The 26118-nt window shown below is 43.3% G+C and overlaps 2 protein-coding genes and 1 long non-coding RNA gene across 11 annotated transcripts in view; 1 reads left to right on the top strand and 2 right to left on the bottom strand.

Annotated features, from left to right (window-relative positions):
• Positions 1-12941, bottom strand: part of EVL (Enah/Vasp-like) — a 129212-nt gene extending 116271 nt beyond the window's left edge. Inside the window, exon 1 of the mRNA XM_085225622.1 lies at positions 12668-12941. Coding sequence (XP_085081748.1) covers positions 12668-12672 — 5 coding nt within the window. The 5' untranslated portion in view covers positions 12673-12941. The remainder of the gene's footprint in view (positions 1-12667) is intronic.
• Positions 11997-14790, top strand: LOC146544345 (uncharacterized). The gene is made up of 2 exons (XR_014883752.1): positions 11997-12150; positions 12325-14790. It is a non-coding gene; the product is annotated as an uncharacterized LOC146544345 (long non-coding RNA).
• Positions 14791-21801: 7011 nt separating this feature from the next.
• EML1 (EMAP like 1) overlaps positions 21802-26118 on the bottom strand; it is a 116773-nt gene continuing 112456 nt past the window's right edge. For all 9 annotated transcript variants that reach the window (XM_085225616.1, XM_085225615.1, XM_085225617.1 and 6 more), the window contains 2 exons: positions 23596-23726; positions 21802-23341 (listed from right to left, as the gene is read on the bottom strand). In XM_085225616.1, coding sequence (XP_085081742.1) covers positions 23216-23341; positions 23596-23726 — 257 coding nt within the window. In that variant the 3' untranslated portion in view covers positions 21802-23215. The remainder of the gene's footprint in view (positions 23342-23595; positions 23727-26118) is intronic.

The following is a 26118-nucleotide window of genomic DNA, read 5'->3' as shown; positions in this document are numbered from 1 at the left end:
TCCTCTAACACAACATAGACTAGTCTTTCCAAATACAAATGACGTCCTGAAGAAAATGGTCAAAGCTAGAAATCCAAGTCAACTCCTGGCTTAGCTAATTACAAATGAATGAAACCACAGAGCAGTCAGCGTGTCCTTGAAAGTGGAAACGGGCATTAGAAGTGGAGACAGAAGTGTCAAGGCTCTGCAGATGGATTCCTGAGACTCATGCACAGACAGACCATCACAAGACCATCACAAAAATTAAAGTGTCATCCAAAACTTACTCCCCTTAATTCCTTCTTAATTTCCAGCCACTGTCATGCATTATTCATTATTATTCCAGATTTTCAACTCATTTTCAACACATTTGTATCTCAGAGAACTGCAGATCAGCCTAACCTAACGCCTGCTCTTTTCAGCCTCACATTCCTCATATATACTTCAAATAGCTCTCTTGAGTCGTAAGAATCCTACTTTCTTGTCCACAGCCTCCATCACTCTTCTCTCTGCTACCTCAGGGTGCTCTAGGCAAGAACTACTTGAAGTGTCACCAGCATTATCAGGTAGTGCTGATATGTGGGAAGCAGCAGCAATGCTGGACCCATGGGCTGCATCAGTTTCAGGTCCAGCACCCCTCCATTTGCTTTTCTCCAAAGAGAGACAGCACTCAGTAATTACATCCTTCAGTGCTGCAGTGGTGCAGGGATGGGAAAAGATGTCAGCATGGACAACTGCTTCTCACCTCTCAAACAGAACGAGGGTGAGTAGAGCCCAGAAATAGACTGAAATGTATGTATGAGCATAGGAATGGGAAGAAAAGGTCAAAGAAAACCTAGTGAGGACAGGTGGAGAAGAAGATCCAACAACCTGAGGAGATGGATGCTTTCTACTCATTGTGGGATATAAAATTCCAACAATAGGTACTAATTCCACAACCACCCTCTGTTTCTTGGCTGTTCAGCTTCTCCAAAAACTATTATTATTGGTGCTCGAGGGTACAAGTGTCAAGACAGATCCACATGGCATTCTCATTTTTGTGCTCCAGGTCTCCAACACCTGTGTGCCCTTGAGGTCCTCTTCCCTCAGCTTCACTAAATTGCACAGCTTAAGTTTCTGCAATATTTTTGTATTGCACTGGCTTTTCATATAGAGAAGGATTCAGTAACAGCTAGAGTGATTTTTAGCTTATAATCACAATTTTCTTCTCTAATCCCTCTTTATCTTTTGGCTACTTAAGGGTGGTGAGGCACTGGTACAGGTTGCCCAGAGAGGTGGTGGATGCCCTGACTCTGGAGACACTCAAGGTCAGGCTGGATGGGACTCCAAACAACCTGATCTAGCTGTGGGCATCATTATATGAGAGTTGGAGTGGATATCCTCTAAAGGCCCTTCCAACTTAAACAATTCCATGAAACCATTTCAAAATTCTCCTATGACACTCTCATGTCTGCTCTCACATTTTTCCCCACAAAATTATATCTAACACTGTTGTTTCTGATGCCTTCCCTTCAATTCATTATTTACAAAATAGCCTCTTTTATCCCACCACAGTTCCAAAGGAGTCACTCACATAAAGGAAATGTTCCCATGAAATGTAACGAAAAAAAAAAAAAAAAGGGTGATGACAGATCAAGTCATTTCTAAACAATCCCACACTTACATAAACCAATGCTAGTTCTCAACAAGTAAGTAATGGAAAAAATGGATATTTAGTTGTAACTGTAATAAAAACACGTGTGAATCTGCTGAGGAATTCTAAAATACTTCTAGTTTTTCAATTTACCTTTGAAAACCTGCTTTCTCTGTATACTTTGGGCTAGAGGAGGGTCCAAAGGGGCATTCATTCTCTTTTGACCAATACACTGGTCAAATATTCCCAGGAAGGAAAAAAAGGCATGCAACACTTGCAAGTTATCATTGTACAAACACAGGAGATTCCTCGCTGAAGAACCGTATAAAGGAAACTGTCACAGAGCCAAAATATTCTCTTGTGACAGCCGAGCTTCTTGCAACTTCCCAAATAAGGCCGTGACTTTATAGAGCATGTCTTTTCAAAGCCTCATTGATTTTCATCGTCTCATGAAGAAGCACATTGTTTATGTATCTGGATGTGCTGATATTAAAACAGGATGAGACGGGCATAACTCAGTGGTTGCAAAGCTTGGTTTGCAGAGAGAACGAGCCAAATAATCACAGGAAGCTTCCAGAGACAAACAGCATCCCTTCAGCTGCCACCTTGGAGTCCATCCCCTTCGTGAGCTCAAACTAGCAGGTGTGAAGATGCTGACATGGGCAACCAGCATTTCCCCATACACTGGGGACAGATTTCAAGGGACTTCTGAAGCACAGTAATCTATAGTCCCATATTCCAGAAACTTCTGCATTGCAGGTAGGGTTCATGTTCAAAATATCATTCCTCTATTTTTCAAGCACTGCTTTTCTCATTTTCAGAGGAAAATAAATAAATAAATAATGAAATCAGATCAACTTCGCTATATCTACATAATATTTTAAAACCATTTTTCTCCTGAAGCCGATTTAATAGTTTCAGTTTGGCAAAATAACCTGGTGCTTCAGTTCTGCTACTTCATTTATACTTGCAGCGCAGCACTGTGAAATCTGAAGTTTTTTGGGTGAGGGCCACAAACTTCTGAAAACAAGTAAGTCCTTACAAACACCTATTACAATCAGAAAGATTAATACTGTGGAAAGGCAATACAGGAGTGTAACATTAAAGGAACCAGCATGGATAGAATATTTCAAAGGAAAAGATGTTCACCCATCTCTGAAAACCTAAGCTTGCATGAAAGACTCCACAAGGGAGGAATCTCCAACCAGCAATCATTCCAGAGTGGCAGTCAGCCTTTAAATGGGGGTCTAAGAGGTGCAGCCAGGCTCCACCCCTTCTGGTCACACAGGTGAATTGCCTTCACCTGTGCTCTCAGGGATGAGCTGGGTTTTTTCCCCAGGTGATCAATCAGTGGTTCAGGCCATGACTCAACAGTCATACCACACCCTACAGAAAAATTTGCAGATCTTGGCCGTTTTAGTCATTTTATCTTTGTAATCATAGCATGTCCACTCCTGTAGTAATCATATGGCAAATAATATAATCACAGAACTTTAAGTCATATAGACGAAAAAAGAAAATAAGAAAAAAAGAAAAAAAGAAAAAATTAAGCAAGTGGGTGAGTAGAGTTTGTGTGTACTGAAAGTACAAACTCTTTAGGTGATGGGTATTCAGAAAGTTCATGCAACAGCACCACATAGGCACAAAGGATTGAAAAAGCCAAAGGTACAAGTCAGAGCCAGGTAATACCTGACAGTGCTACCTAAATGCTGAGTAAATCAAACTTACTTGTATCTGATTATAAGCCACGCTAGCAAGATATATGCCTTCTAGTCCATGCACAGTGCAACACAACGGGCAGTGAAATTCCAGCATAGAAATTCTGCCCAAAGAGGGAAAACTCATGCAGAAAGGACTGATGCAAGGCAGCAGACAAATAAGTCCCAGCCCTCTTCATTTTGATCACACATTCACAGCCTGCCTTTATTCTATGGAGCATCATGCAGCAGTCATACAACTGACTAATCCAACAGAATACTGTTGGATTTTCTTTGGCTGGATTAAGAGTTTAACAAGAAATCCCACAACCAAATGGTGGTGAAGTCACACACAAGGAGAGCAGTGGGAAAGTCCTTCTGGAGCCAAGGGCAGCCAACTCACCATCATATCTGCTTAGCCATATCTAGTAAACTGTCCTGTAGGGTTTGTTTACAAGAGAAAACTCTAGAACGCTAATCTGAATTAACATTCCTGAATGAATCAAACTACATTAGATCTCTGCAGATGCACTCATTATTAATTAAATCAACCCTATTTCATACTTAGTATAATTTACTTTGATGTGAATTAAGCTTAATCAAATTAAGGTCACTTGAACGTTGAATCTGAGAATGTATACAATGCTGTAATTTAGTTTACCTAATTTACTCTAAACTCCCATTTTAGGTGATTTAGACTACTTTTCCTTCATGTCTTACTGCAAAGAGCTTTGGAATAGGAAGAGACAACACAGAGTAGCAGAGATGCTGGGAAACATCCCACAAAATCAACACTTTTTAGCTGTCAGTGAACTCGGTCCCCAGGAAAAAGTACTTGAGGTTACACATCAACAGCATGAGGTTACACATGCTCACTCTCCACGATGGCTTTCCTGTCTTCCTATCTTTCTTAACATTTATCTGGAGTGCATGGGCTGCAATAAGCCAGACCTCGCAAGTCCTCACCTCTGGATCTTCTACCGTTTGCAACAGCTGAACAGCTGCTAATGGGCCACTAGCAATGCACAATGTCCTGAAGAAACCTGAGGCAATCCTCAAGGAAGCTGTGACATTTGATGTGTTTATTTTATTAACAGCAGGTCACTAAAACATTTGAAGTGTCTCTCACTTTAGACATAGCAGTCACCAGAGTTGTTTTCAATAAAATGACAACATAACGATAAAAGCCAACTTCTTTAGGCAGATACATGAAAGCCACTTGTCATATCTATTCACAATTATAAGATCTTATTCTGATTATCCTGTTCCAGCGCTTACAAGGACACCCCTGCGTCTCCCACCAAACTTTATGTTCCTGTTATGTGACTCCGCTTTTTACCATGAAAGTGATTTTCCTGCATACACAGCTGTGTACACAAATACACTCTGTCATATCTAGGGCACGAGTCGTCTAATATTTTCTGCGATGCAGGTACCATCTGTGAAGCTGAACTGCAGTTTGGGACTATCATATTGACACGTGTGTTGGGGAAATCAGAGATGGAAACTGATATTAGATTATAATCCTACTGTATTCAGATGTAAGACAAGTGGTGACAGCTGAATGCACGATGCAGGAATGGCACTCACCTGCATACCTCCCAGCAGGCCTGAGACATGCCCTTGTGGGCATTCATTGCTCTTTTATACTTGTTTCCATTCTCCCCAGTGTGCTGCCTGGCTCAGTCTCCTCTTTGCTATTTCTGCAACACTCTCATATTGAATGCCATGAAATTTTAAAATAGTGTGCTGGCTCAGGGTTTTTGAGATTGCAGAGGACTGCAGTCACGTAGTTCTGGCACTATTTTTGCTTAACAACTCAGGATAGAAGGAACGCCAGGCCCTTGGGCAACATCCTGCGGACCACAAAGCAAGGAGCACTCCCTGGGGCCAACACAGGGACCCCTTGCTACACGCACAGATACTTCTCAGTTACCCTAAAGGCAGGCTGCACCACTGAAGCAGTTCTGCCCATCTTTTCGGTCACTTCTCACTTCCATTTATCCATTTAAACTCCCAAAAGGGAAGGAGCAGCCTCACCACAGTGGTCCACCAGCCCCAGTCCTCACAAGGACTTACACCAGGCAGGAATTGGGTAGCTCTGCACTTCCCTCCTCAGCTAAAGAATTTCTCCTGCTGAACTCTGCCCTCAGCTGAAGCAGCCAGCCCTCACTGCTCCATTAGGCCTCAGCTCTGCCAATATTGCACACATACTTAAATTTATTACGGTCACTGGTCTTACCACTGTGGTCATTACGTTCACAGACATCAAGGATGCTGCTGCCAGTAATAAGGTCAAGAATGCATGCAAGCCCTTTCCCGAGGAGCAGTCATGCTGCAGCAGCAGCCTACGGTGTGGGAGGTGGGAAGGCACTCAAAATCCTATTCTTTCACTATAGCCACTCTACATAGAGAGCATCCATCCCAGCACTGGGTTGCTCGTGGAGGCACAAGACTGTGCCACGAGTCACAGATCCCATCAGTAGCAGCTGACAAAGCAGCACTGCAATGAACTCCTCTAATGGAAAACATAGGGAGTGCTGGAGCCAAATTGAAGGATGTAACTCTGTATTCCATTAATTCACAGATAGTCCTCAACACCAGGCAAGCAAACCAACTAACAGAGAGAGTGAAAAGACATTTTATTAGGCATACAGATAAAATAAATACGTAAGCCCATGCTCTCTCTCTTTCATTAACCTAATTAGTCAAATAAATTAATCACCTGAAAACAGCAAGGCTGCTTTATTGGGATGACTCAAAACCCTTACTTCTTAATGTAACAGCTGTGGGATCTAAAATTGACTAAGATTTACTTAGACGGTGTATTTAGTTATTTAATAGAAAGATTAGCATGCAAATGTATTGCAGCACTCAACAGTAATTCATGATAAAGTCAGAATATTAGAGTTACCTCATTATGTCAAAATATGCTAGCCCAGTATTTCTCTCATTTTAAATCATAAATCCTTTTCAAAAAGGAATTCACAGATCATCTCAAATTCCAGAACTGTTTGGCAGGTGGGAACAAGAGCGACAGACAAAACAGAACAGTTTAATAAAATAATGGTTTTACTATTAAAAACACTTCAACTGGTAATGACAACAGTAAAGAGCTAATGGGCCGAGATATATATGGACAAGCTGTGTGAAAATACGTACATGTGTGTTTGATTTTAACTTCCTTGTTTCCAATTTTAAAGACTTTTGAAGGAATTTTTTGAACTCTTTTGATGTCCTTTGGACCACAAACCGCAAGTTGAGTAACGCTGGTCTGCTCAGTGCTGAAGTCATGCTTCTGGTCATCCAGCAGACATGTAGCAGATTTATTTCCAGCTACAGCTTTTTCACTTGTATTTACTTATTTAAGCTAACCTTTTGTGCTGAGCATTCAACAGCCTCAGCAGTTGCTGCTGCACATGGGGGAGCACATGCAAACATTACACAGATGCAGCATCCCCGCAGACGATATTCTGGTCTGTGCATGGCTAAGGAAAAAAAGGATAAAGCATGCAATTAAACGGATTACAAAGACCATGGGCCTACTTCCAGCTAATACCATTTCAGTGTATTTTCTAGATCCCCTTGTTACTGAGGGAGTGGCTTAGTAAGGAGGGATAAAGCATGGAGGCACTGGGAGGAAGCAGCGCTCACTAAGCAGCAGCGAATGATGGGAAAAGAAAATAAAAAGGAGAAAGGAACAGACAGCAACATGGAGAACACAAGGAAGCTTGCTGTAATGCTTACTGATTAGTATAAATACGCTCTTTGTCCTCTGAAATGCTTTCTGAACAGAACTCTCCATTCTAGCAAACCAAGAACTTCAACAAGATCAAGTTTAGGCATATCCTTAAATCCTGCCCTAAAAGGAGACCTAACTAGTTAACCTTCTTAACTCCCTCTCAGGTAAGCACTGTCATCCTGCAGCAGATTAAAGAAAGGAAGCCCAAAGGTTAAAAGATACAGCAGCCACAGGTAGCCAGGGAAGCATGGTGCATCTACACCAAGGGCTCACCACAGCCAAGCTCCACGCCTGGGCCTGGCCCAAATCACCTGCGTGGCCAGGCCCAAACTTTCACATCCTCATGCTGCAGCACCCATGGCATCCTACAGCATCCTTGCAATCACAGCACAACATTAAGCTGAGCTGCACTACACAGCTTAAGTGTGTCACAGCAAAACATGTCTATCCTTCTCACCACCTCTTTGAGCCAAAGAAAGAGAGAACACTGAGATCTCGAGTTGCAGGAATGACACCTACTGCCAGACAAATGAACTGCTCACCTAAAAGGTGTTGACTTCCTGGCCATCAGCATGGGTAACTGAGGAATAAAACCCTCCACCACGAACTCAGGTGGGGAATATTTTTTCTGAACTGGAAGCGTAGTTGGTCGTTAGAAAGTGTTCCTTCATGTTGCCAGCCTGCTATAGGGTTTGTAATGCAAGCACTGGGGAGTCTGAATAAAAGGATTTGTGAAACAGCAAGACTGTCACCTTAGTAAAAGCCAACAAGAACTTCTGGTGATGCCTTGGCTTCCCATCCTGTATACACCTGGTGTATATGGAAGATATGGGCGGCCTTCTGTCTTTGTATGCAAGGACTTCTTGGTCAGGATCACCCCACTGAACCCTAAATGGCCAACTTGACACAGGGGTGAGAGATACCAGAGCACACACACAAGCCAAAGTTGAACATGAAGCAAACATCAGTCTTGAAGGCTTTTTTTGGAAGGCAAATCAGAGCTTTCTGACCCCCATGTCTCTCTCTCACTCAATGATTGTGAAATATCCTGTGAAACGTAATGTTTTATCCATTGCCATCATAGACTCATTAAAGTTGGAAAAGACCTCCGAGATCACCTAGTCCAACCATCCTCTTGCCACTAATATTGCCCACTAAACCATAGCCCAAAGTATCACATCTACCCTCTTCTTGAATACATCCAGGGATGGTGACTCAACCACCTCCTTGTGGAGCCTGTATTCATTACCACTCTTTTTGAGGAGAAATTTTCCCTCACATCCAACCTGAACCTCCCCTGGCTCAATTTAAGACTATTACATCTCACCCTATTTCTGTTACCTGGGAGCAGAGGCCAACCCCCACCTCACTACAACCTCCTTTCATGCATTTGTAGAGAATCTCCACTGAGCCTCCTCCAGGCTGAATCTCAGCTCCCTCAGCCACTCATAGGATTTGTGCTCCAAATCTGTGATGCTGCAGAATGGCATTATTGTCAATCAGAAATGAGAAGGAGGTTTCCAGTCTCCAATTTTTGGTAAGGACTTTCCCAGCCTTTTTTCTGCGATTATAAAACAATAATGATAACAGATATTCTTAAAGCTTTGATATCTCTGAATTCAAGAATCCTCTTGACTGTCACTGCCGTTCTTTGCGTTTGCCGCAATGCAAAAGTCTCATGGGAAGAAAAGTTCTATGCTGGTAAATATTCCAGAAATGACAGAGGGGGGATGGGGAGGGGCGGAAATGTGGTCTGTTTTCAATTTCACACAGTCACAGCCGCCCAGTCTGAGCCACACTTTGAGCATCACTGGGAGATGTGCAAGCATACCCATGGGCATGGAGCTGTCACTGGGAGAACTGCCAGTTACTTTGGTGTGCAGGATGAACCACCAGGTTACGTCACTTCCTACAGCTGGAAACATCTCCCAGGCACCAGACAGCACACCACTGGTGTGCCAGGAGCAAGGTAGATCAGCCCATGCAGGGCCATGAGCTGCTGTGCTTCCCTGGGGACCCATCACTGCTGAGCCACCCCAGCACATCTCTCAGTCACTTCCCCTATTACAACGCATTAGATCATAAAGCAGATGAGATGGAAGTCTTGGGGAGGTGGTTGCACATGAAACCTGCCTAAGGGAGAAGGATGAAATAGAGGAGCAGGGGCACGGTTACCTCCCCTGGTGCTGCTGAGAAACAGGGCTGAGGAAAAGAGCAAGTGGGAAAGGACAATGGATCCCAAGTGTTCTGAAATGACCACGAAGTGAGCAAAGCACACATCCCAAAACTCTGCACCCTCCTGTAGGAACAACAGCAGTGTGCACTGCCCATCCTCTGCAATGAAGGACAACACCAGAACATGATCTTAGATTTTCATATTTTTTTTTTTAAGTGTAAATAAAAAGCGGATGAGATAACCTTGAGATTCAGATGCAGATTCAGCAAAGAAACATATCTACACTGAACTTCTCAGCTACAGAAAATCCATAGCTCATTTAATTTCTTTTATTTTAGTTCTGTAATTATTAGCACTGAACATTAGTCAGGATTCATTTCACTTCGGCAGCAGCTTTATCTTTGCTAAAGAGATTTGATATTACTCATCTCACACAGTGCCCAGAATTGAGAGAAACTATAATGGATAGCAAGAAAAAAAAAAAAAAAGAAAAAAAAAAAAAAGGGAAAGAAATCACAAAACTGCTAACCTGCAAGTTGAGAGTGCTTTTTTACTCTTTTTTCTTTCTTTTTTTTTTTTTTTAAATTCTGTGGATTCCTTAGAAAATAAAAAATAAAATACTTACAAAGAGAGCAGTAGCACACTGTCAAAAGCAAGCAGCTAGCTAAGTACAAAGAAGGAATATGCAGACACCTTTAATCATAACACACTTCTAACAGAGCTGCTCTGCATTAGGGTGTCTGATACATAACAGAGTCTGAGTGAGCCAGAAAAGCACAGAAGTGAAACAGTGCATAAAGCCCCAGCCCTGAGCTGAACAGACATGCACACCCTTGCATGGAGAACTGCATTCAGCCTTGACTTCACCATTACACGAATACTAAAGAATCAGAAAACGGAATGGACACGGAATGAATGGGCTTGCCTCCCACCATAGCCAACCACTCCCCAAAGACCCGAGCAGTGCTACAGAAGCAGCTTTCCACCAGAAGCACGCTGTCTGTGCTTGGGATTTTGCTGACATGATGACAGCGAGGCCAGGAGGTTTCTCACGCAGTGATTTTGGTAGAGCTGCACAGCATGGATGCGGCTCAGAGAGTCACCAAGCTCCTATAAGGCACCGTGTGACAACATACAGAGCCATGCAAAGGGCAGGAGTCAGAAAACAACCAGACTGTTTCTACAGTCCCCGAGCTGGACAGAAGGAAATAAAAATTAGCTAAGTTACAAACCGCTCCAGCTCGGAAATCAATTAACAAGTGTCAGGGTTAAAGGACACTTTATGAACCACTTGAGTTTATTATCCACCTCGGGGGATGCTACAACTTCCCTACAGGGACAGCTCGCTGGGCCAGTGAGGTCAGTAACCTCAATTCTGGCGACATTATAAACAGAAACAACATGTCCTGTCTCATTTGTTACAGAGGCAAACAGAAGGAAACAGTAAAAAAAAAGAAAAGAAAAGATAGAAAACAAGGCTGCATGCATATAGCCCCAGTTAGCCTCCAAGCAAATAAAAAGCTCTGGCCAAACTCTGGAGTTACCAACACTTCAATGAACAGGAAATGTGGAAGAAAGCAAAATACTCTTCTGCTTTGTGCTTATCACACCAAAATCTCTGCTTCTTGACGTCCAAAACAAGAGGTTTAAGAAGAATGATGCATACACAGTTCCTGTTGCTCAAACAAGTTTATGCCATGAATGTAGGACCGTACCACATACAGCCAACCAACACTCACCCTCATCACAGCAAAGAGAGAGACAGGGAGGATTTTTCATCTACAGTTACATTTAGAGACATCTTCTCAAATATGAGCTAATTCTGTGACTTGTAAGAATGAATATAAGTTATTTATGCAATACTTACTGTATTACAGCAATATTTTCATACACTATGAAGTAATAACATCTCTACACTTGAGCATTTTCCACCCAGGAATCCTAAACCACTTCTGAGATAGAGTATCTATTACATTCTGCTCTGTTACTAAGGCCGGTGGCATATCCCCCTTGTACATATTTATATCTTTGAAATGATGACCAAAAGAAATTATCAAAACAGAAATGGAAACCCATACTTACAAATGGCAAGCATCCCATAAGCGCAATTGTGCAAGGGACAGCAAAGGGCATCTATTCACCACAAAATGCAATATAAATAAAACACACACGGCTAGGCAAATGTTTTAAGAAGGTTTTAAATGATTATGCAGCCTGCCAGGGGCTTTTAGATTAACAGAGCCTGGTCCCGCCCCAGGAACACTCCAATCATCCCAGCTGCAGTGGAGTCAGGCCTCCTTTCCGCTCCTGTGCGCCCCACAGCTCACACCTCGTCTGATGGAGAGCGTTACAGTCCTCCAACACACAGTCTGTATTCATAAAATCTAGAATCATGAAGGTCAAAAGCAACCACTAAGATCACCAAGTCCAACTATCAGCCCATCCCCACCATGCCTGCTAACCACGGCCCTCAGTGCCACATCTGCCCTTTTCCTGAACACGTCCAGGGACGGTGCTCTTCACAGACAGCAGCCCTGCCAACGCTGCTGATCGAGAGGGAGGCAGAAGGGGACAACTTCACTGCCAACCCTGCACTTGGTGACCCACCTCGTTGGAGGTCTCTGAGCAGCACCGCCAGCAGGCCAGGTGAAGGAATACCTTTGCACGGGGCTCCAGGACAACACTCACATCGCACCTCAGGCTCACGTGCTTCCTGGACCTTCCCAGCAACACGATTTTAAGCAAGAGAAGGAAACTAAGCCAAACAAATCGATGCACGCACCTGGCGACAGCCTTAGGTGTAAACGGAGCCCTAAACGCAGGCAGAGGCTGTCAGCATTCAGTGCACCGCCAGGAGCAAAGCTAACCTTGCAATTTAGGGATCGTGCACCGCAGCAGAGCAGCTGTTACGGCCATTTCTAAGGTTTCCCAAAGCGGTATTACCTGCGTAAAGATAATTAAGTGGAAAGAATCACTGGGATTAGGAGCGGGATCGGGGCTGGGTCGCTGCGAGATGCGCAGCCAACTCCGGAATTACCGAGGGCAGAGACGGGCTGGGGAGAGCGGGGACCAAAACAAACGGCTCTTCCTTCCACAGGCACTTCTCCAGCTGGAGGAAATCGGTGGATTGCTGCTTTTCAGAGACACAATGGACAAACCGACCTCGGAAAGGGGAACTTCGGCTCGCAGCTGACCTACGCCGGAGCGATCGGCGCTCTGCCGTCCCCGAGGGCGCCGTGCCAGAGGCCGTGCCCCGGGATACGGGCACTAAGCGGAGATCCCCGGCTCCGCACCGCGCTCGCAGCCTTTGTACCCTCAGAGATAATCCGTCCGACGGACGGAGGCGGCGGCGGCCAAACGTGCCAAAAACGCCACCGTCCGCTCGCGTTGCCCACGCTACGCCGCCCCTCCGCCTCGCCCCCCGTCCCCGCCGCGCTCACCTCATCTTCCCGGCGGCGGCTGCCGGGGCCCGGGGGCGGCGTGGAGCGGGGTCTCCTCCGGGCGCCGCCCCACTCGCAGCGCCGGGCCCCGCGGCGCTACCCGGGCAGCGCGGCGGCGGGCAGCCCCTCCGCCGGCCCGGCCATGTTGCCGGCTCCCGCCCGGCTGCGCTGCGTGTGAGTGAGCGCGTGTGGGCAGGACAAAGCAGCCGCCGCCGCCTCCCGCCCCGCTCCCACGCGCGGCGGGGCCGCCCCGCCCCGCGCAGCCTCCGCCGGCGGCCGGGCCCCGCGGGTGGGTGGCGAGAGATGGGAGCGCCCGAACCGGCGCCGGCTGCAGCGGGAGACCCGAGAGCCGCCCTTACAGCGCGGTATTTGTGTGGATGCAAGGAACGGCAGAAATCGTATTTCCAGTTACTACCGCAGGAAGCGGTGCTGTCGGAGCCCACACCCTGCCCGCTTGCTCCCCACGCCCTCCCGGCTGGCTGTCAGACGCCTCTGTCCCGCACCCACCTTCCCACGCACCCCGCTCCTCCTGCCAGCGCCGCGGCCGTTCGTGGGAGCAGCGTCCCCGCAGGTGCACAGCGGGGAGCTCCCCCGACCCTCGCCGCCTCTCTTTGCCCCTTTTCATACACCATCGACTAGGAAAAGATGATGTTGAAAGCGGTACCCTCTGGATTTCATAGAATCGTGGAATCGTTAAGGTTGGAAGGGATCTCCAAGATTATCTTGTCCAACTGTCAACCCGTCGCCACCGTTTCCATGAGGACCGGGCACAACGGGGCACCAAATACTGCAGCTGTTTCTCATATTTTTCATATACAGATCCCTGCAACTTCACTATTACTTCTTGACAGAGCAGAGGCTCTTCAAAAGGAAATTTGCTGGTGGTGTCTCAGTGTCTCCCACAGAATCATAGACTATCTCAAGTATGAAGGAACCCACAGGGATCATTAAGTCCAACTCCCAGTTCAAGTTCACCCCATTTGGACATATAACAAATCCAACAATCATGTAATCGCAGATAATCCCACAGCGAGTACTGAGGCTCCAGGTGGGTATCAAAGATCATAGAATCATAGACTGGCTTTAGGTTGAAAGAGATTTTAAAGATCATTGAGTGCCAAACCCTGCTGTGGGCTGGCTGCCCCCCACCTGCTCAGGCTGCCCAGGGCCCCATCCAGCCTGGCCTTGGGCACCTCCAGGGATGGGGCACCACCAGCTCTCTGGGCAGCGGTGCCAGGGCCTCGAGTAGAGAATTTTTGCCTGACATCTAACATAAATCTCCCCTCTTTAAGTACAGGAACAGAAGCAGTCTGCACAGGGCTGGGGAGCAAAGCAGTGGGCAATGTGATGGGTTAATTCTTAATGCAAATACTTGGCATTTTTATTTCTTTGAAAATATAAGGTTTCTATATATTCAGGCCAGTACAGCATTTATTTTTATTGCGACAGCAGCCTATGCCACTAGAATAAGTACTGCAAAAATCAAGCCCATAGATTTGATGCCCTGGGAACCTATTTGATCACTGGCTTGTCAAGCCCTGCTGCAGCTGCAGGACCAAATGAAAATACACTACAGCAGTAACAACAACAGCAGATGACAGGAGCAGAAATCACAGTACTAATAATGCCTGTGCCTTTTATTCATGAGCTTGCTTGTTCCTTGGTAGCTAATGCACATCTAATAACTGCTATTTCCAATGGCCATTAAGATGTTCAAAAGTTAATTAGGAACAGAGTTACTGCATGGCCAGGGAGGAACCACCTTCTGTGCCTGATTAGCTCAGAGATCAGCTTGTGCCCCCCCATCCCACATTGCACCTGTGCACCTCTTCCCAAGTCATCCAGCAATTGACACGAGCTCGTCGGCAATCCTATAAGCAGAGCTGTCACTATTCCTAAGGAGCCTCATTTGTTTGAAACCAAGGCTAACAGTCATCTCTTACAGGCAATTATCCCAAATTTCCAAACACACAATATACTTGGCTTGCAAAACTTAAGAAGTGCGTCAGACCACAGATCTGATATGCAATTTGCACTGAGTGACGTTGGCTTGTAGAAACCTGTCCGTATGATGGGGTTGCTGAAGGTTGCAAGCTCATGCAAAAATAAAACCTATTTTCTTATTACTGTCTTCTGCCTAATCCTTGGGAGTGTGGTCACTGAGCATCTCATGTGACATATGTGGGTCAGCAGAAGGCAAGGAGGATGCTTATTAAAGTAGAAAATTTCACAATAGTTGTGCTAGAATTCATATCACGATTGAAGAGTGAATTCATATGCGGGCACATTCATCATCTGTTGTGTTCCCTCCTCCCCCCCCCACCCGTGATTTCCTTAAGCCAGGTTTGTAACAGTCATACAGCACATGGCCCAGCGCTGCCTTGCCTGACCCTGCTGCCAGGAGGCACCGTGTGTGGGCACACCTCTGAGAACTTGTGCAAGATCTGCTCTTGCAAAGGGGTGGGAGCCTGAATTGCCCAAGGCACGGTGTGAGAACTGCTGCAGGAATGCAGAGTATGTGGAGCTGTTGAGCCTTCGTATCAGCCATTTTATTTATTCTCCTATTAGGAAACGAGAGAAAAGCAGAAGAGATGTTATATGCTGTTACACATACCAGTCTTGCTATCTACTAACAGCATAGAAGCAAAGAGCAGTGTTAGGAACCTATGCAATATCAGAACCCATAAGGCTTTGGCATCAGCATGCCTGGGCTGGTGATTGTCCTGCCCACTGGTTCTCCCTGTTGTCTGAGGAAACGATTTAACCACGTTCTGCTGGGACAGACCTTATGTTGTGTTGCCATAATAAACCTATGCCTTCAAAGAGATTTCAGTTCCTCTCTATGAGAATGCATATCAGCCCAGCCTGGAGTCTTGATTAACCCTTCTCTGCCCCGGGGTGACACCTAAGCACATCAGAGCCTATTGGCCTCCTGGTGGCCTCATTCCTGCTCCTCCTGATTGCAAATTCTCTTTCAGGGCCACAAACAACTCTCAAGACCTGCCAGCTCCTGGCACCACCCCAATGGATCTGTCCCCAGCAGACCAGGGCCTGCTGCGTGTCAGCTCAGAGCCTTCACGTGGGGAGGAGGAGGCCCTCCCTAAGAACCGCACTGCCTGGAGCACAATTCTCAGCACGTCTCTGCCTAGCAGCAGCTCAAGGCCATGGAGCTGCTCTCCCGCAGCTGGAGCCTTCTGGTGACTTCTTTCTCACTGACCTTATCCAGCTCAGAACTTTTCCTCCAAAGCCTCAGGCTTTCCTACAGGCTTCTGCACAGAAATACCAAGCTCTTTTCAAAGAAAACAAGTTTCCACATCACCTTTTTTTACATGCTTTTTGGGGAAGGACTTTCCTAAGCATGGAGAATTTATCCTTGTGCAATTCAGAGGAATTCAATAGGCCAGCTGAAAATGTAGAGCAGTGCTAGGAAGATAAACAATGCCTAGAGACATCCATATGCATGTATTTCTCAAAACTTGTTATCTAGATGGCAATGTGACACTTTGACAAAACATTCAGTTGGGCAGCCTTGCTGGGAAAGAGAGTGTAATTGTTAAATTCTCTTCCATCTAGAACCACAGGATCATTAGAACTGGAAGGGACCTGAAGGGAACGCAGCTCTATCAGGTGCTCAGAGCCCCATCCAGCCTGTCCTTGGGTGTCTCCAGAGATGGAGCATCCACCACCTCTATAAGCAACCTGTGCCAGTGCTTCTCTACCCTTATTATAAAAAGAAACTCTTACATCCAATCTAAATCTCCCTTTAGTTTAAACAAAGGATGCAGAAAGATTGGAACAGTGAGACAAGATGGCAAAAGAGTCTATCAGGAGGCAAAAGGAACAGGACCCTAAAGAAAAATGAGAGAATACAAACATTGAGGATTTTTTGAAGGAGAAAAGGAGAGAAAAAGAAAACAAGATTGAAAAGGCAAAATGAGGAAAGAATGAAGAGTGGGAAGAAGACAAGGGGAGTAGTATAAGGCAGATTAGGCAAGTATAAATGCACTGATGTTATTCTTCCATTTTATGTTTTAATTACGCTTCCTCGAGTGAAAATGAGAGATAAGGAGAGGATGGGACCATTGTACTCTCAGGGCCATGGTGTACTCTTTCCTCCCATGGCCCATACATCTCTGTGAAAAGGAGGAGAGCCCACCAGCACTTTTATTTTTCCAGTTGAACCTCAGGAGAGTGTGGTTTACAATCACTAAAAGGGAATGAGAAGAAAGCTGCAGCCTTTCAGGAAGCTGGTAGAAGCTCAGCTATGCACGATCCCTGGGGTTCTGCTCTGGTGTTATCTATCTGCTCGAGGTCAATCATCATCTTCCTTCAGAGCTATTCCACAGAGCTTAAAGCAAAGGCACCAGTGACCCACCTGCATGCAGGCAGCCAGAGTGCAAAAGCTAAACCATTAAGAATGTTCCCAAAGACCACGCAGTATGCGTGGTGCTCTAAGAAAACAGCATCCAGCTGCCCCAGCAGCATTTCCAGAGATGTGCTTTCATACCAGCGAGGGCAGAAGGGCAGGAACAGAACATATAAACAACCCTGACACTTCCAGCTTTCCTTTTAACAAATTACTTCAGCTACTGTGAAGAAGTATGAGCTCAGCTCATGGTTTAAACCCACTGGAGCATTTCCAAGGCCTGGGTTTTGATAAGGCTTCTTCTGCGTTAGGAGACAATGTAGTTCTGCACAGGGACTGTCTGCACCCTTGCTGAACTTAGCAAGCAGTGGTATCATTTGGTTTGTTTTGTCATCATTAAAACCCTGTTGATCCCACTCTTGGAAGGTCAAGATTGTTTGTGCATCAACTTTTAAGGTAGAGGCGGTGGTGCCCTCACCCCGAAGCAGGATCTGCGCTCACCAAGTCAGTAATGATCAGGGCTATGGGCTGCTGCCTGTGTGTGGCCACACCTCTGCTGAATGGGACCTGTGGACATGGGAAATGCTGGAGGGCTTCTCACTTACAGCAACCTGCTGTCGGCTTCTGTTCTCCTCAGGTGCTGTCACGCAGCCAAAGCACTTTGAATCTCCAGCATAATCACCTCCCCTGAGGTTATACACTGATGTTATAAATTCAGAATTATATCAGTGGAAGTTGCTGAAAAGGAGAAGCTGGGCAGGAAGGAAGGAGCCCTACAATGCTGACATTTATCTTTCTGAGAAACTGAATCCAGAATGAACAGCCAACAGCCAAGGTGATTGATTTTGCAGAGAAAAGTGTTCTCTTCAGGCTGCCTCCAGCAGGCACTTCCCTCTTTAACATGTCTCAGAAGCACAAGGGCAGTGACAAAACCAACTAACATGACTGCAAAACTGATCCAGATTGTTAATTTTTGCTTCCTATCCCCAGTGACAGCACAGCCTGAAGGAGATTTCTCTAGTCTGCAGTCTGGAATCTAGAGCAAACTTAGCACATGCAGTGCTGATAACTGGACTCCACAGAACAGCTGAGCCTCCTTCCCTCCGGCTAAATGTTTATTCCAGGTAATTCCATAGATCAGGTTTCACAAATATTCATTTCTTAGAGGCTACTGCCAAAAACCCATCCACATGCACAGGCACCCAGAGAGCAGGGAGCCATTCCGATGGTCGTAACCTCAGCACCTTGGGGCGCAGATATATCCACAATAAATGAATGGAAATGTCTAAGTTAAAGTAATTTGTAAAGAGCCAAAATGTGGTAAAAACAAAGCTGCTAATGTAAGATGGTGGAGCTGGTGGGAAGGAGCAATCTTTATGGAGTACATAAGACATGGAACTTTCATAAACAGACAAAATACGAGGTCCTAAGGAAGCACCTATGGCCTCCACTGCCAACGAAACTGTCACAGTGCTCTGCCAAAAGGAAATACGTGTTTATGCTTCCACAGCTGGCAGGAGACCGAGGAGAGCCCACAGTGCTGTGAAACATCCTCGCTGACAAAGGTCCCCCAGGAGGCTTTTAGAAATGAACCGTTGCTCTAGCAAATGAGAACAGGCCTACCAAATTTAGTGCTAGATGGGAGTTCTCTCCAAGCTGCCCTCAATACCTCAATGTAAATTATCACAATCTATATTTAAAGAAAGTTGTTCCATTAGGAAAAATGAAATTGCAGCTAAACTGCATGACTAAGGAGAAACATAAATCCCTCTCATGAAGAACATGAACCAGTAACGTTCTTACTCATCCAGCAGTCAACCACATTCATCCAGAAGCAGACAGACCCTTCCTGTTTCAGTTGTCCTCACTCTCAGGATCTGGTTCCTTACCTCCCACCCTTAGGGCTATGCAGGGACCTGGCTTGGAGCATCTATTCTGCAGGGCAGCCCTCTGCAAGGTGAGCAGCATAGCAAGGATGAGGCCGCTTCAGCACAGCGAGGAACACAGGCCAGTAATGGGAGGAAAAGACCGCTATTTAGGCTTCTCACAAGTCTGTTCTTTTCACTAGTAATTAAAGTGACATTTTCCATGCCATCTGTAGAAATTTTGAGGATGCAATCAAGTGATCTGTCAACAGTGCTGGTTCCAGGGATGTAGGAGAAAACACAACAGCTCCTGCTTCTCTGAGCGGAGCTTGAGGAAACGAGAAGTGCCAGCCTTTACGAGAAAGGGGCTCTGGTCTCCCTTATGAACTCTTGTCACCTTAATCATTTTGAAGGGAAAGAGCATATTCTAAATTTAATTCTTTTGAAGAAAAAATTTAATCCAAGCTCTTCACGTTGAAAATCTGACTTTGTATTAATTAAAATAGTAAATAGAAAAAAACACCAAGTATTTTTTTCATAATATTTTAGCATTTGAAATATTCTTTTTTTTTTTAGTTCAGTATCATTGAAAAGTTATTTGTTTTTTCTTACATTTATCTTTTTGTGTGCTTTTTTTCTTTATTTGGTTTATTTAGTTCAGCAACTGACTTTATAGAACTCTTCTGCATAAAATCAACTTCTGCTGGATTTTAACAACTTGTTAAACCTCAGCACTACCATCAATATATTAGTAATAATTAATATTCAGGTAATAATTCAAGTAAAACATATAATTAAGTAGAACAAGACTGCTTATAAGTACATGCAAGGGGGAGGAAAGTCTCCCGAAATCATAGGTACTGCTTTCAGTATAGTTTAAGACTGAGTTAATAGCTATCGTCAGCTCCAGTAGGTAATCACTCAAAAAATCCTGATGCTCGGGGATGTACAAGATCCTCATTTTGGGCAAATGTGGCAGTTCTACACCAATAGAATCACGGAAGGAGGGTGAGGAGGAAGGAGCTGAAAGTAGATGCAAAGTCACAGATAGTGATGGTTTAGAGTCAAACCAGCAGCATAAATAAGGGATGCAGTAGGAAACCATGAATTCAGCCCCCAAATGACCAGAGGTCACTGGCTTTGTAAGCAGTTAAGAAGAGCAAAATGTGCAGCAAATGTCTAACTAAGGTAGATGTGTCCTGAGAGCTGAAGTCACAGAAGAGCAGTGCCTGAAATGAGGGGAAGAGAAACAGGAACTGAAGCCTAAGAAAGCTGAAGGGGCAAGCTGAATGCTTGACATGACAGCAATAGGGATGAGTCTCCTTTTTAAGCAAGCTAAACCTGCTTCAGCCAAGTTCAGAGGCATAGAAGGATATGAAGCCCAGCCATCCCTGTAAGTTTGAGAGTTACCCTTGTGCTGTATGGAAAGGTGGAAAAAAGGCAACAGCTGCAGAAACAGCATCAGGTGAAGGAACATAGGTATAAGAGTCTCCTAATTGCTGCTGGAAGATTGAAATAAGTTGAAAAATAAACCCTTTCTTTCCTTCTATTCTTAGAGGAAAAAAAATAAAAAAGGACATATCTGAGATAAATAAATGCAAGAACCAAAGAACAAGGGTAGAGAAACAGGGAAGAGCTGAAGATTATACATAACAATGGTTAAATTGTGTAGAATTTCCTGAATAATGAAAGGCAAATAACTTCAACAGTCATCAAAAGGATATTTGGCTCCAAAAGTTACTCATCATTTGCCAGTTCTGCTAATACATTTGTCTTGTTTTCATAGAGGAACAAGGAGATATTGAAAAGTGGAAGTTAGAAACAGAGGAGCAGCAGGAACTCATATGGGATGGAACTGTTGATAATCCCCTTTGCTTAGTATCCCTAAGGATAAACTCAGTTATTTATTCTAAGGAATAATAGCTTTAAGTGAAGAAGGGGATCCCAAAAACAGCCAAAGAGGAGCACAGGAGAAGAGAGATGAAAAAGGAACTGTCAACTCAATTGGCAGCTCTTGTTTTCTCTGCTGCAACAAGACAACTGCAATTCTGAAAGCAAAAAAAAAACCTGAAAGGATCCATGTGCTAAAGCAAAACAATTAATAAGCACGAGGTGTGGTGACAATCAACTAGCTATCTAGACAAAACCTGGCATTTGAATATTACAGCTTCTCTGGACTGGATTAACATTAGGAAGAGCAGAAATATGCCTTAATTTCACAGATGTCAAACAGTGGGAGATGAATGTTGCCACTGAAAGAAGCTGTTCCACTACTACTCTGTCCATGCACTTCCTTCTTCACATTGCAGCTTCCTTTGCCTTGGTACAAGCATTCATATAGCCACATCGCTAAACCCAAGGAGACAACTGAGGAAACACATTTGCTGTTTTGTATTCTCCTAGTGAAGCTAATGTATATCTCCATTAACTCTTGTACTGCTGTATGGGACAGGAATAAGAAGCTGGAAGTAAAATCTCTTCAGCGACAGCACTAAATAACATCTGTCTAAAGCAACTGACATCATGGCTTCAGTCTTACCTGAGGACAAGTTCCTAACACAGATGTGTCAGGAGTTCTTGCTGCAAACATCACCCCATGCAGTGGAACGACACTCCTCTCAGTCAAGCACTGAGAAATAAATGTTATGTTATAGCAGGCAGAACCAAGTATGTACTTCTCCCTTTCTGTGGAAGCAGAGCTTCACTCTCCATGTGCAGAGTTCACATTCTCAGACACGTGCTAATGCATGATATTATATATCACAATATTTTATTCCCAAATAGTTCCAAAAACTACTCTAATCTCAAATTCACAAATGTACATCATTAGGTAAAAGCCTGTCTCTTCTAGCATTTAATGTTAAGCAAATATATTGTACTACACAGTAAGAATACAGTGAAAATTCATTTTAATACATGTTTATTGGTGTCCTGCACTTTCAGTGTAGGAGGTTGGAGATGTAATAAAAAAAAGCTTCAAAATTTATTGATTCCATTTCATTTAAATCACTCTAAACAACCAGTGCTTTAGAGTTCGGAGAATTAACGCGTCCATTACGAGCAAAATTTTAATATCTTTTGAGTCCACTGAAGACTCCTCTCTCTTAAAATTCTTCAGATACATTCCTCAAAGTAAACAATACATTTCAATCTGTGTCACAATCACCATTGATAAGGCCTTTTTAACCATTTTATACCACCTCCACTATTACTTCATTGCAAAACACAATCTTATTTCGTACTATAAATATCCATCCATGCACAAAACACAGGGGCCAGAAGTTACACATTAATATTTCATGTAGGTTTGAAGACTTCCTTTACCCTATGCAGGTTTATGGTACACTTAAAAAGATATCTTTAGACTTGGTCTACTTGGTCTTAAAATACAAATATACAATATCCATAAGCATAAAAAAGTAAAGCTGGATTGCCTTACCATTTGTTATGAACTGCTAAAATCTTATACATGTACAATATAGCATCATGCTGATTAATATACATATTAGTTAAATATATCAACCGATAATGGGGATGTGGTCAAGCTTTTTGTTTCATTTGCAAAAAGAAATTTGTCATATACAAGTAAAAAGATTTTTAATTGAAACTTCTCCGGAATACCTGAACCACAAAAGCCATCTGTAAACCCTGCTGAGATAGTCAGCTCAAACCAGGACATTATCTGCTGCTTCACTCCTCTGAAAAGGAAAATAACTCTTCACAGGTGGTACTCAAAGTCTGCTACTCCCAAGAGAACGTACATTTGCCAGCATTCACATTTGCAGATCAAGAACACTACTGCTTGCATCTTCTTTATACTTTTTGTATCGATTCATCATCCTCTATCAGAAGCAATTCAGTACCTTGACATCGCCAAAGATTTTTCTAAATAAGTAGATATACAGTACAAAGTGTAGATAGTGAAACAAGCACATATATACAGTTTTTGAAAGGCATTTTTGTGACCATTTTAGCAGTGTTTATAGACAACATTTAAGATAGTCACATTCTGCTGATACCACTGCATTGCAAACTGTCAAGCCACGTTTTAATATTAAACTTGTACTGCATTGTATATTGTACACAAAAGAAAAACAATCATTCTTAAGGTGTGACAACAATGAAAAAAAAATCACTAAACTGAGTAAAGTAACCAGCACAGGGCTTAATTTTCCTGAGGTTTGTAAGAATTTTTTAAACAAAAATCACAGTGACCAGGCTAAACTGCAAACATACTGTTAAGTTTTAAATATACAGTTTATACAGAAGTTCTGTGCATGGTCGATTCAACTGCGTACGTTCACACAGATGTTTCTTCTATATGACTCGCCACTGCATAATACTTGTATCTTTTCCACCTGTGGAGATGAGATGGGTATCTTCACAGAGGAAGTCTACGTTAGTTACATGACTACTGTGTCCACCATACACATGGCTGGGAGCCTAGAAAACACCACGTAAGTGAGAATGTAAAGTGTCCTGAAAACATGTCATCATAACATTCAAGCTACAATGAAACCAAAACATCCTATCACTCTTAAAATATTTCAATATTGAATTAAAATTTAACATCAGCCTCAGGCTTAAGTAAATTCCTTTGGAGTATACTTAACCATACTTTTTCATTTGTAAATAGGAAAACAACACTTAATACATTTCTCTAAGTTATAAAAGTGAACTGTTTTGAAATTCCTTACCCTAAACTGTGAACACGGGTATGAGAAGAGATGTACTTTGCCAAAATCATCCCCAGTTGACAGCAGTTTTCTCCCATGTGATCGGCAAACAGCATTGATATCTGTTCCGTCCGAACCTTCAGGCCATACACCTGAAACATGGAGGACTAATTAAGTGCTTCTATAATGGAAACAGAAGTGGCTGAAGTTTTTGTTTAAATACTGTTACTTGTTTAAAAAACTATAAAAGTAACTGCATTTGAGTTAGTACGCATCCTTCAGAAGCGGCAGAAGAGCAGGATAATAGATAATAGGAAATAATAGGAAATCAAGTACGCAAATATTTCAATTTCTCCACTCAGCAAAGTGCTATTTACTTTATAAGGGAAAAAAAAGGAAAAAATTCTGCTGAATTACAGAGCCCGAAAGAATCTTGGTATGTTTATGTAACAAATACTCTTCTGTTTATTAACAGAAGTGGTAAATATTTCTTCACATTACTGCAGCCTTAGTAACTATCCACGTACAACTCAATATACTTTGTGCATAGTGCTTACTTTTTGACTTATGGCACAAAAAATTATATGGTTTTAAATGTTATTTAATAATTAATCCCTTAAAAAGAAACAGACTGCCTAAAATTTTAAATGCTTTTCTTTAGATACAACTACTTATTTAAGTAATTCTTCCTCTCATACTCTACTCCTTGCTGTCCTTGCAAAAACTGTTGCTCTAAAATTCAACTGTGGACACCACCATGCAAGGAAGAAATCTTTAACACTTTCAAATTCCACTTGAGTGTATGCTCTCCCTTCAAGGCCATTATGCTTCAGGATGAGGCATCTGCTGTTCACTGCTGCTTTTCCTACCTTTTTCCTGAAGGACACCCATGGCACGGCAGGCACACTCAGTTTCCCTTACATGGCGAATCTATCAAAATGCGAATCTATCCCTACTGTGGAACAGTAGCTAAACAAACTAGCTTGGATTTGCATGCAGTTCTTCCTGAATATGATCTTTGCATCCCTCCACAGAAGCAAAAAAAAGCACTAAGAGGAAGTGATTTCATCATGTCTTTAAGAAGTTGCAGATTATTGTAAATACAATGAAACAGTATTGATTTGCCGGACTGCCAGTTACTCCCTATTCTGACCTGACGGAAACATTCTTTGCTAGATAAGGGATACTAAAATAAAAGGCAGGAAAGAAAGAGAAGGAATGTGCAAAGAAGAAATGCAGTAGCTACTACTCATGCTGCTCAATGCTGCATAGAATGAAGAGACACAGAAAAGCTGTTTTAAATAACTGCCTGGAGTGAAAACAGGCTGAAAAACTGACAGGAGCTTTCTCAAGATGTTTTTATGATAAGCTGAGAACCCCTAAAAGAAATGGTTAGAAGAACAGGATTGTTATTTCAAAACAGGGAAAGAATTATATCAGTTTTGTTTGTTTTACTTTGGGATGCTGTGCTCTTTCAAAATGATTTCAGTGCCACACTGTTTTTCTCTAGTACGTAAGTTAATCGCATTTGCCGAAAAATTAGCCAAGTTTTTCTTCCCCATCCTCTGCAGAAACAATAAGAGACCACTTCCATTCTCTCGTTTGAAGACTGATGCCATGCTCTTTTCTTCTTCTCTTTTTGTAAATTCATTCATTACATCTCCTCTCACAGAACAATGTATAGATGTGTAATTATTCTTGTTTGTCAGCACTTGGGCTACGTTATCTGTTGGTCCAATACAAAAAAGCCAGGAGCAGTATTCCAGCTGTTACTGAAGCAGATACTGATAAATTGGTGATTATTTCACATTTTGCATGGCATCCTTTTCATTTTATACCCTTGTAATGCATCTGCCTTTTTTAATAACAGCATAATAATGTTGAGTCATGTTCAGTTCTCATGCAAGAGTAATCTGATCGTTCTGCATAGAACTGCTCTCTTGCCTCTTAGCCTCTATTCTCTATTTGTACAACTGGGTTCTGCTGTTCAGGCTTACAACCTTCTTTTGTCTCCTATAGAATTGCCTTATTTTTTCATACCATTCTTCTGTTTGTCAGTTTACTAATCCTGCAGCTTCATGCCATCTATAAATTATACACACCTATCATCCATGCTATTCATAGTCTAAAATAAAATTCATGGTACAGCCTCCTAGACTCTTTTGAACCAGCCAGCCTCATCTCTACTTTGCTTGCAGTGTTTTGATGTTTTCCAAAGCCCTAACATTTTTTCTATTCCTGTTCTTCATCCTCAAAAACCGATCTTTCTAAAACAGAGACAAAACAAACATGCAATATGACCTAAGGCCTTGGGCTGTGTATCCAGCAGCCCAAGGTGCTCTTTGCAAGAGCATAAAGATCAGGAAGCCTTTTATGATCTTTTGTCTTGTACATGTGTTTGTATCACTAAGATATCCCACACTGAACACATTTCCTTACATGGTGCTGATTTTCAAACACTTCCAGGCTGACTGACCTGTTTCCATACCTGAAGACAGGTGTTCAACAAATGAGTGTTCATTTTCCATCTAGCCTTGATGATGA

Source organism: Meleagris gallopavo, chromosome 5 (assembly GCF_905368555.1).
Source record: "Meleagris gallopavo chromosome 5, MGAL_WU_HG_1.1, whole genome shotgun sequence".
In the NCBI taxonomy this organism is placed as follows: domain Eukaryota; kingdom Metazoa; phylum Chordata; class Aves; order Galliformes; family Phasianidae; genus Meleagris; species Meleagris gallopavo.
The sequence above is the reverse complement of the archived record's forward strand: the minus strand, read 5'-3'. Positions and strand labels throughout refer to the sequence as shown.